General features: G+C 34.4%; 1 protein-coding gene across 1 annotated transcript in view; it reads left to right on the top strand.

Annotated features, from left to right (window-relative positions):
- The window catches only part of LOC106876447 (muscle M-line assembly protein unc-89), a 351,593-nt gene that overhangs the window by 224,976 nt on the left and 113,535 nt on the right, over positions 1–13,082 (top strand). Inside the window, exon 7 of the mRNA XM_052972242.1 lies at positions 11,771–12,061. Coding sequence (XP_052828202.1) covers positions 11,771–12,061 — 291 coding nt within the window. The remainder of the gene's footprint in view (positions 1–11,770; positions 12,062–13,082) is intronic.

Raw genomic sequence — 13,082 nt, forward strand, 5'->3', positions numbered from 1 at the left:
ATATATATATATATATATATATATATATATATATATATACACACATATATATATATATACATATATATATATATATATATATATATATAGGTTCAAAAAAAGGAAAAAGACAAAAAACAATAACAAAAAACAACAACGTGAGGACGTGATACAGATAGTGTTACCAGATGCTCGGGAAAGGAATGAGAGAGAGTATGACGTTTTGAGCGGAGCTCTTCGTCAGAAACAAGGAAAGTTCAAAGAAGGGAAAAACGGAGGAAGAAAAAATCAGCACCGATGTCCACGAGGTTACATATATACATACACACACACATATATATATATGTATATATACATGGACATACACACACACACACATATATATATATATATATATATATATATATATATATATATATATGTATATGGCTTAGTGGTTAGGATGTTGCATTCACAATTGTGAGATCATGGTTCCGATTCCCAGACCAAGTGTTGCGTTGTGTTCTTGAGCAAAGCCCTTCTCATTTCATGTTGCTCTGCAATTATTTCATCTTCTGACAAGTGGCACATGGTGTACCTGTACAGGTAATATCAATTTGATGGAGGGAGTGGGCTTATGCCTACACAAACATTTGATCACTATAGACAAATCATCTGTGTGGTTGTTCAGCAACAAATTGCTGACCCCTCATATGTTGTCTAATGACGGGAGAGTCCATGATATACATATATATATATATATATATATATATATATATATATATACACACACATGCACACACACAAGAGTTATAGAATGGAGTAGGAAAGATCTGGGCTACATATGTTTCATAGCAAGCAGAACCTCTGATGTGATAAAATCCAAGTAAGGTGTATACCACTGGCTACTCTTCAGGTCAAAGATATCTTCATTAGATTAATGGTTACATTGTCACAAGGAGGTACATGTTGACACAAAGAAGATTCAATCAGAATATGTAGAGAGCACAGCTTATTGTTCTTCAATAGACCACTATTGCCCCTGAAAGTTGGTTTTTTATATACAGTGCCTCCTGACTGGCTCCCATACCAGTGGCACATAAAAAGTACCATTCAAGCCTGGTCAATGTCAGTACCACCAGATTGGCCCTCGTTCCAGTGGTACATAAAAAGCACCCACTACACTCTTGGAGTGGTTGGCATCAAGAAGGGCATCCAGCTGTAGAAACTTTGCCAGATCAGATTGGAGCCTGGTACAGCCGTCTGGCTTGCAAGTCCTCAGTCAAACTGTCCAACCCATGCCAGCGTGGAAAGCAGACATTAAACGACAATGATGATTGCTTGAAGCTAACTTTCTTCCTACATCTCAATCCTTGGATCTTACATTTATATATATATATATATATATATATATATATATATATAAAATACATTTGGTAGGAGTTACATGTATTATTTAATAGCTGTTTGATTCAGCGCCATGCAACTTGAAATTTCATGGACTCCTAGAATTGAACTGAACACAGCAGGCACATGGAACTTGATGAAGGAAATATTAAGATGGCTTCTGCAATTTGGGCTACTGTTGTTCAGTGGAAGTACCAATATCAATTCCCGTTCAGAATTCCTGAATGGGAACTAATGTTGCTACCAAATTCCCATCAGCAGACTCTGATTTCAAGAGTGTAAGGAGTGAAGAAATATTACAAGGAATTTCATCCAGTACTCTAAAGATTTACCATTTAATGAAGTACCAGTGAGAATGTAAATTCAATTCCAATCAGCTAATGACGTAATTCTTTGTCTGTGTATTGTAGTTGGAAATATAATCAAGCAAGGTTATAGAAATTGTTATTGTTCTCATTTAGGAGTGACTCTAAAATTATTACCATAATTATGATCACTTACAAGAATTATGGAATGAGAATGAATGAGATTCGGTTCTGTTTCATTCATGCTTTTTAGAAGACCAGTCTCTATAAAGATGGAAGATTGCTTCTGACTTAAAATCTACCCCTTTTTTGTAAAGTGCTTTCAACAAACATTTCAAGACTTAAAAGTCTTGAACAGTTTAAAGTCTTTAAGATTGATAAGTATTTCACTCTGTTTTATAGAACCTCTGCTCACATTGAGCAAAAATACTCCATGTTGTTAACTCTCAAGTTGATTTTTTTTCTCTTTCCCTTAAAACCATTAATTAACTGTACATTAATTAACTAATAATACTATAATATGTTTTACTTTTGGAGTTTTTTCCCTAGATTCAACCTGTTTTCATCACTTCTTAGTGTGGTGTACTGTCTGAAGAGCAACTTGCTTGTAACCACTCCTGAAAAGCTACAGTGTTCTGGGGCTGTCTGTAATATGTACTGCCTCTTAAACTGATCTGTTTCCTTTACTTGTTGCACACACTTTGCACTGAATGTTTAGTTTTACTGTCTGCACATTTTTTATTTTTTATTTGCTCCAATAAAATATTAGTTGTCTTAGTAATTTTACTAAACACTAATATAGTATTGTTGTAAATGCTGTTGTTGTCAATTTAAGGTCACCTGATGCTCGAACAGTTTTAATTTAATAACTGCTTGTTTAGCGAGACTTGTTAATTTAAAATATTGCTAAATCTTACAACTTGCAATCAGTTAATTTTGCAATGTGTTCATTTCTTTATTGATGCTATAAATAGAAGAGTGATGTTTTTAAAGAGCTGCCAACCTTATAGAAACTAGCTACATTTTCTTCTTCTTCTGATTATTATTATTATTATTATTATTATTATTATTATTATTATTATTATTATTATGTTTCTGTAGAAGAGGCTATATACATGTTGCGAACATGCATTTAACTGAAATTATATGCATTACAAAAGCATATTGATTTTTTCTTTGTTGATTGATATAAATATGCAGACCATTTCACATATCACATAGAAGAGGTGGATTGGATTTCTGCTTTAATGCAACTTCTTTGTTGCATGCATGTCTTTTAGTCTTTCTTATCTATTTCAATCTTTTTTACTCTCTCTCTTTCTCTCACTCACTCTCTGTTCATCTAAGATTTTTTATGTCTAACTCTCTCTCTCTCTCTTCTTTAGTCTATTTCGATATTTATTTTACCTTAACATTACATATCTGCTTACTAATATATTTTGTGTTTATAAAGTAAGGATAAATATAGGTTAAATCAATTTGAAAAGAAAAACTAAAAGCAGTAGCATATTTATCTATAATTTGAATATCTGATGTGTTGCTAGACACATCATCTCTAAAATGTAGCAATTATAACATTGCAAGTAATTGCAGATGGCATTAAATGTAGTTTAAAAAAAAAAAGATAAAAGGCTGAGGAATTTTATCAACAATCAAGTTAACAGTAAAAACATCATCATGGTTTACCCTTCGTGGCATAAATGATGGAATCTTTTCACAGATGGCCAAAACAACAACAGGTATTCATTTTCCCTGCCTGGTACCCTGAAGAATCAACAGGCAAACTCATATTTAAAGGAAGAAGTTGAATATGTTTCATATTTAATGATGTCCTGCTGATGAGGGTCAATTCTTTACATTTCATCACTCAGCTTGCCTTGTGTGAGTAAAGATTGGGCTATCCTTTACTAATAGAAACATCAAAATCATTTAACCTTTCAGCATTTAAACCCGCCATATTCGACTCAAGTATTCTACCTGTTTTATACTTGAACTGGCCAGATCTGGCCTCTCACACCCACCCTACAATGTCATTCTAAAAATAAAACAATCACAGTGTCAAAAATGTTGAAGCTGCAAGATACTGCATGGTCAATACAAAACAATGTGAATAAATTAGCATTAATTTAACAGAATAATCTAGATGCTAAAGGATTAAACTCACCATTAACATTATGTTAATTATGAAGCAACCACTTGACATTGGTTTGTTGACACATATACCTCAACACCTTCATCACTCAGATTATCCTGTCAAATCTAATGCTTTTTTATTCATATTGTTTTGAATTAATCATGTATTATCTTGTAGCTTTGAGATTTCGATGACTTGGTTGTTTATTTTTCAATGACATTATAGTGTTAGTGTAAGAGGTCAGATCTGGTCAGCTTGAACATAAGGCAGGTAGAATATTTGGGCCAGATATGGTCAGTTTAAATGCTGTAAAGGGCTAATAATCAAGCATAGAGAAACTTTTCTTGCTTGAAGTAGGCACTGTGACATGATAGACATAGACACTACATGCAAATAATCTCAGCTTAATTTGCATAATTTATTGTTTACACTTTGCAATTACTGTTTTACAAACTGGCAGCCGGAAAATCTCTCCAACTTACAGTTTTTTTTGTTTTTTTAAGTTGCTGAGGAGGTCACAGGATGTGTGATGAAAGAACTTTGACAAAGAAACTAAAATAGTAATAATAAAGTTGAAGTGAAGAGCAGTTGTATAGTGCATGTGCTTAATTGGCAAAATATGACCATCCCCACGTATAACAAACAGAATAATTTCTTCTAAATATGAGTCATCAGTAAATTTTTTCTGCAAGAACTGTCTTCAAAGATATTCCATTATTAAAGGTTCAAAACCTCATTAAGGAAGAATTGTTATGAATAAAATGCGTGATTGTAATCACATTAATGATCCTAATGAATCACATGATATTAACAAAGTTACTAATTATTAACAATAATCCTCTGGATAATGAGACCATCAACTCAGGATGACAACTACATTAAAATTGGAATATTTTTTGAAAATGTTGGGAACTCAGATAAAACTAGTTTTCTCTCTATCACATATTTCTTCATGTTCAGTTCTTCTTAACTCAACATTATCATCCTAAAGTACTTGTTATCCCATGGATATGATGCAGTGTTTATTTTTACTTTATCCAAGCAAAAATCAAGGCACATTACATTAAAGTATTTGAAGTCTGACCTCTTCATTAAACTCTACTCTATTACTCTTGTACACTTTGGTCATCCTTCAGCATAATTAAAGAGACTGGACATCAAACAGGTGGAAGATGCTCTACCTGCCTCGTTACATTCTAAGCAGAGTCTGTACTTAGTTGCTGGCTCTACAGGAAATAGTTACCAAATTGATGTCATATCACACACTTCCTCTTTTTAATGAAAAAAGGACACATTGGACAATATAATCCCAGATGCACTATGCCTGATAACAAGGGGTATGGCCATGGGTCAGGCATTTCTGACCCTAAACCTTCTCAATTAGAGATGACCTGTGGTTATACAACAACTAAGGCATAACAAAAAGTACATTGTTTTCTATGAAATTTGGCTAAAGTATCAAATATCGTAGGTGCTGAGCATGTCTGCTGCTTTTAATCAGTTTTAACTGCTTCTCTTATAAACGTTTGGAATTATTTCACAACACTTACAAATAGCCAACACTAAGAAGTCTGTCTCCATATCTAACATTCGTTGCAATATCGGTAACATCTCTTCTGTTCTATGCTTTTACAGCTGTGCTGTTATGTCACTAATAAAACTACTAAATCTCACACTAAATGCTACTACTATATCACTAACTAAAATGGAATAAATCACAGTTGAATTGTAGTTATAAAACTTGTTTCTAGCAGTAATAACTGACTTGTTGACTCACGAGAAAAGGTTTGTTCGTTTAGGTAAGAGTTGAGAGAAATAGAAATAATTAAATAACAGAATGGTAGGTTCGTGAATGATTCTCAAAATTAACTGAAATAGTTGATATTTTTGCATGCAATAACTGTCAGTCAAATCACCAAGCTAAGCCAACAACAACAACAACAACAACACGTATTTCTCCAATCAACTCTAGTATCTGTTCACTTAGCCTTTTTTTTTTTTTCAATGTATTGATTTTTGCACTATTGTTTTTTATTTATTTTTTATATATTTTTATTTTTGCAAGCTTCATTGGAAATTTAATACCCACCAGAATTTTTTTTTTTTTTTAAAAGAACTGATATTAATAACAACAACGGTGAAGCTTGCTTAAACTTAGATATATTTGTAACTTAATGTATATATATATGTATATTTATTTATTTGGTGTTTTGTTTTTCTGTTAATGATGCACTCAATACATACATATGAATATGTTAATGTAGTTTTTGTGCAAACATAAAATACACAATATCAAACACAGAAACAAAAGCGACCTTACTCATTTCTTGTCCATTTACTGCCCACTTTACTGTATAAGGTAGGCTACTTTTAATTAAGAAATAATTTTAACTTCACAGTAATTACACAACAGCTTTTATTTATCCAGGTCTCAAAAATCTATCACAGTTTCTATTTTTGTCTACAGGATCATAAAACTTGTAGTGGAACCATTTTGTTTAGTTTCCACAGTAAGGCTAACATTGTTTGGTTATTAAAAATATAGAATTTACATTTCAAGCTTTGTAGTGTGTGTGTTAATTTATGACACAGCTTGACAGTTTATTAATCTGTATAAAGCTACTCTGGTATATATTAACTGAATGTCTGATGAGGCATAACATATAAACAGTCAATGTTAGTGATGACTATACCAAAATAAAAATACCCAAATGTAGAAGCAAATATTTATTTATTCCCTTGATGGTAGAGCAAAAGTTCTTTATGATCTTGTCTTGCAAGTTACTTGGTGACCCTGTTGGTGATGGTACCACATAAAAAGCACTGGTGCTGTTGTCTCATAAAAGGTACTCACTACTCTCTGTAAAGTAGTTGATGTTATGAAGGGCATCCAGCTGTAGGGCACCATGCCAAAACAGACAACTGGAGTCTGGTTCAGCTCTCCAGCCTTGCCAGCTCCTGTGAAACCGTCCAACCCATACCAGCATGGAAAACAGGCATTAAATGGTGGTGATGATAAATTCCATGCAGATGATTACTCTGTAATATAACCTGAGTTTCTCAGTGGGAACAAGATCCTAAATTGTTGTTGTTCCTTTATACAATGTAAACAACTGTAATTATTGTTAAAATCTATGAAAATTTAAGTTAACAGTCTTTTTCAAACTGAATTTATTCTCAAAATTCGCTTCAAGAAAGCAATTTCAACAGCTCTAGTTTATGGTATGAACCATTGAAGATTGAACAAGCTTTGATAAAAATGGAATATCTTTATCTAAATGTTACATTTAATAGCAGAAGAGAGGAAAATTATTCATTCATCAATCAAATTCTATCAAAACAAATATTCAGAAGTTAAAAATAACTGAAGATTCATCAGTAAGTCATATTTATTGTAATTTTCTGTTATTATTTAGGCCCTGCTAAGAAGAAAGTAAATGTAGGTTTTTAATTTTGTTTTGTAATATCAGGAATTACGATACCTTTGAATCTATTTTATTATCAAACCAAGCAATACGATTAGGTTTTGCAGATTTCAAAATCAATAGAATGCTAGTCTGTTGATGATTGAAAAATGAATTGTTTAGATTACATGAATGATATTGATCTGTATAAATGGTAAATAGATTTAAACAGCCAATAATTCAGTTAAACTTGCTATAAATTCTTGGAATGTAGCATAATCAGGGACCAATTTATGCAGTAGATGAGCATCTCCTGTTGGTCACTGATATTAGTTACTGTTCTTGTTTCTGAGAAATATGTTTTTCAACTGCTTAATGCCATAGAAGCTTGAATACTCTCTGGGATATGTCATCTATGGAGAGGCAGGTAACACACAGAAGAATCTGTGTAGAAATATAATTTCCAAAATAATGCTCAACTATTAGTCCCCTGAACTTTTGTGATTTGTTCTTTTTCCTCAATTTTGAATTAAATAAATAAATAAATAAATGAAAGTCATTCCGTTTTATGTTGGTTAAAAGCAAGTGAACCCATTCAAATGATGGCTCAGTATAATATTGATGGAATATTGAGATGATGCTGCTCCATTAATAAAACTGATTTGAAAGCAGTTCATAAGAATTATTGCAAACAGCAAACCAATATCTTTAAAACAATCTAGATGGGAAGTATGAAGGTGTATAAATTACTTTCTCTCTCACACACACACACACACACACAGAGTAAATGGATCTGATTTCTATCAGTTTCAACATTGAATATACCAGTCAGTTTGATGAACTGAACTGTCAAGCATAGTTAAGTGGGTGAGTATTCCATATCCCATAAACATCATCATCATCATTTAAAGTCCGCCTTCCATGCTGGCATGGGTTGGACAGTTTCACTGAGGACTGGTGAGCAAGAGGCTGCACCAGGCTCAATCTGATCTTGCAAACTTTCTACAGCTGGATACCCTTCTTAATGCCAACCAGTCTGAGAGTGTAGTGGGTACTTCTACGTGCCACCAACACGAGGACCAGTCAGGCAGTTCTGGCAATGAATACACTCAAAAGGTGTTTTTTACATGCTACCTGCACAGGAGCAAATCCGGTGGCACCAGCAGCAACCATGCTCCCACCCTTAATAGAATGACACTCAAGTAGGATCAGTTTAACACAATGCTTAACTAGATTGGCCTTTTAATTATTAGAAATCATCAGTACAATCTATCCAACAGGCTTCTTCATAGTTTCCATCTATTCATTTATACTGACAAGACTTGAATGAATCTGAGATAATAGCAAAACTCTTGCCCAAGATGCAGCACATTGGTATGAAATCTGAGATTTCATGATTAGGAATCAGATTTCTGAATGTCTTGGGCCATGCTTGCATCCATTCTCCCCAAATACACACACACACACACACACACACACACACACACACACACACACACACACACACACACACACACACACACACACACACACACACACACACACACGTACGTTATTCACACTTCATTGGGACTTTTTAAAGATTTAGAGAGAAAATAAATTGATATACAATCAGTGTAGTGATAGGGAGGAAATCTTATCTAATCAATTTGATATATGATTGATTTGATTGAATTGATCATCAACCACTGATGTCAAAGATCGCTAACTGAAATGCATTGAAAGGCATTATGTCTCCAGTAAACACACTTTAATTATATTTCTTACTACACTCTGGTTTTACAGTAGATACTGGTTCCATTTTATAATTAAAGCTTGATAAACTAAAAGATATCACTCACCAACACGTGTGGATTTCACCCCAGTGTGTGTGCAAATGTTTAAATATGAAGATTTGATCAACTTGAGATATACGATATGAAACATTGAGACGCGTAAACTAAGAAAACTAAATTAATTTTAAGAGCCTTGGCTCTTTGAATCCAGTGAGGATTGAGATTCTCGTAAGAATTAGCAAATCAGAGAAGAATCTCATCAAGTTTGTCTTTATAATGCTTCAACTATTCATTTTACATGGATTTAGAAGGCAAAAAATTCTTCCAATCTTTACCATTCACGCTCTCTTTCTTCCTTCATCTCCCTTTATCTCTTTTCTTAAATTAGCTATTTAAATGTTGAAGGTCCTGGCATCAGTGGTCAGCCTGGCATTGCACTGGACTGCACTACAGTGAATTGTTGGTGTATAGCAATACAAAAAAATGAAGAAAAATCAATATCTCATTAGTGAGAACTATGTGAAATCCAACAGAAAATTGTGAAGAAAGTAAAAGTATAGAGAGGAAAAGGTGAGTGGGAGAAAGAGGAAGGGCTAATCTTGTTTGCTCTTTGCAATGAGCTTCAAGAAAGGTAATGAGTTTTTTTTATGCCCCACTGCAGAAATTGCCTATTATCAAAATAATTGTAGTCTTCATATTTTAAATACAACAATTATGAAATAATGATTTTTTTGACCATGAATAAAAACTGCATTTGTCTATATATATATATATACACACACACACACACACACACACACACACACACACACACACACACATACACACGCACACACGCACACATAGGTGTAGGTGTGGCTGTGTAATAAGAAGCTTGCTTCCAAACCACATGGTTCTGGGTTCAGTCTTGGGGCAAGTGCCTTCTACTATAGCTTCAGGTCAACCACAGCCTTGTGAATAGATTTAGTCAACATAAACTGAAAGAAGCTCATTGTGTGTATATATCTAAATATATAGATATATATATACACACACACACACACACACACATATATATATATATATATATCATCATCATCATCATCATCGTTTAACGTCCGCTTTCCATGCTAGCATGGGTTGGACGATTTGACTGAGGACTGGTGAAACCGGATGGCAACACCAGGCTCCAGTCTGATTTGGCAGAGTTTCTACAGCTGGATGCCCTTCCTAACGCCAACCACTCAGAGAGTGTAGTGGGTGCTTTTACGTGTCACCCGCACGAAAATGGCCACGCTCGAAATGGTGTCTTTTATGTGCCACCCGCACAAGCCAGTCCAGGGGCACTGGCAACGATCTCGCTCGAAAATCCTACGGGAGCCAGTCAGGCGGTACTGGCAACGGCCACGCTCAAAATGGTGCATCTCATGTGCCACCCGCACAAGAACCAGTCCAGGGGCACTGGCAATGTGTGTGTGTGTGTGTGTGTGTGTGTATGATAGATATTCATGTGTCTGTCCCTCCACCATTATTTACCAACTGATACTGGTGTATTCAGGTCCCCATAACTTAGCAATTCAGCAAAACAGACTGATAGACTAAGTACAATTTGTTCGACTAAAACCCTTTAAGGTGGTGCTCCAGCATGGCCACAGTCAGATTCCTGAATCAAGTAACAGAGTAAGAGAATATATTACAACAAGGATTTGCATAATGTTTATTGCCTCTAGTAACCTGTGAAACTTTCAATTACCCCCACCACCACCGCCACCATTACTATAAGGAGCTGTAGATGATAGAATATGAAATCAAATGCCTGGCAGAATCAATCTATATATTCAGGGTTGAAAATCCAATTTCAATTGCTTGAGTCTCTTATCGATGATCAGTTACCAGAAAGGGCTAAGAAATACTGGGATTGAGTCAAATGTCTAAACTCTTTTCCTTCAAATTTCTGGCCACAGACCAATACACACAAGTAATTTAATTGCACATAGTCAACACCGCTGAGAGATAGGACAATTTCCAATTAGTTTCCATATCTCCACCATCGGTTGTCAAGCAATGATGTGGGGAGAAACAGACACACAAACATATACACACACACATACATATATATATATATATATATACGACAGGCTTCTTTCAGTTTCTGTCTACCAAATCCACTCACAAGGCTTTTGTCGGCTTGAGGATATATTAGAAGACACTTGCCCAAGACGCCATGCAGTGGGAATAAACCCAGAACCATGTGGTTGGTAAGCAAGCTAATTACCACACAGCCACTCTTACGCATTAATTTCATGAGCAGGTTGTTCGGTTGATCGGATCAAATGGAACCCTCGTCATCATAACCGACAGTGTGTGTGTGTGTATATATATATATATATATATATATATATATATACACACATACATACACAGACAGACATATATGTATACACACACACCAAAGTTTCAATGTTCCATAGATATTTACTTCATATATATATTTATACTATATTCATATGTATGTATTTTCTCATTATTATAACTAGTGTTAACTTTGTTAGTCAAAATACCATTTTGCTAATATATTCACTATATTTTTTTTGTTGCCTAGTTTTATTTTTTGTTTATTTTTTCTTCACATTATTTATTTTAACTTATGTTTTTGCAATTTGTTTTATTTAATGTGTTTTGTTTAATGTTTGCGCCTCATTTTTTTTTGTTTTTATTTTTTGTAATTTTCTCTTAAAAACCCTTGCATCATAATATTAGTTGATTGTTAGACCAAGCTTTTTTTTTGTGCCCTGTCTTCCCCTTTAGATGTGGTCGTTGTGAGGATTGCAGACCCCGTAAAACTTCAGTGTAACATTACCGCTAGCCACAAGAATCCGCAAGCTACTGCTATCCTTTGGTTCAAGCAAGATAAGCTCTTCACACCAAACTCTAAGGCGAAAATATTTATCAATCATTACTCTTTGCAACCACAAGGAATGCTTCTCAGTGTCTTTTCTATCATACACGCTAAATATGAAGATTCTGGGGTTTACAGTTGTAAAACTAGCAATTTTAATGAGATCCGCCGTTTCAAAGTGGAGGTTATAGGATCTAATGGTGAGTACGTGATGGTTTGGTTGTTGATTTCTTTGGTTTTTGAACCCAATCTTTCCCTCTTCCTCCTGTTATTGCTGCCGCTGCTACTGTTCTTGCTACTGCTCGTACTGTACTTCACCAATTTCTGTACTTCTTCGGAACTGTGCATTTCCAGCTTTAGAGATTTCTATCTCTACCTTTCTGGATATTTTTCTGTTAAAATGGGAAAAACTTTTTTAATAAATATATATATATATTTATATATACATAAAAAAAAATTAAAAGGAAAAAAAAATACTTAACATGCATTGTATTTGCTTGACTACAAGAAAAAACTAACTGGCTGCTGTAGCAACTAACCGTTTTCAAGAATGGAATGCTTGGTTTTACAGGAAGTTTCTTAACAGTCTTATCTGGTTTCACTTGAGGAACATCACTCCTTTCTTTCCTTCCAGCTCAAATATCTGCTTTTAAACTACCTTACGAAATCAAAGTGGTCAAAGACATTCATACATTCTATACGGAAAGTACACACACACACACACACATTATTGCATGTGTGTGTATGTGAATATGTAAATGTATGCATACCTATTTATCTATCTTTCTATCTATCTGTCTCTTTGTCACTGTCTGTCTCACATATACACACTCCCTCCCTCAGGAGTGGCTGTGTGGTAAGTATCTTGCTTACCAGCCACATTGTCCCAGGTTCAGTCCACTGCATGGCACCTTGGGCAAGTGTCTTCTATTATAGCTTTGGGCCGACCAAAGCCTTATGAGTGGATTTGTTAACTGGAAACTGAAAGAAGCCCATCGTATATATATATATATATATATATATATATGTGTGTGTGTGTGTGTGTGTGTGTGTGTGTGTGTTTCTGTGTTTGTCCCCCCACCATCGCTTGACAACCAATGTTGGTGTGTTTATGTTCCCATAACTTAGCGACTCGGCAAAAGAGACTGATGAAATAAGTACTAAGCTTACAAAGAAATGTCCTGAAGTTGATTTCTTTGACTAAAAGGTGGTACTCCAGCA

Source organism: Octopus bimaculoides, chromosome 12 (genome assembly GCF_001194135.2).
Source record: "Octopus bimaculoides isolate UCB-OBI-ISO-001 chromosome 12, ASM119413v2, whole genome shotgun sequence".
NCBI lineage: Eukaryota > Metazoa > Mollusca > Cephalopoda > Octopoda > Octopodidae > Octopus > Octopus bimaculoides.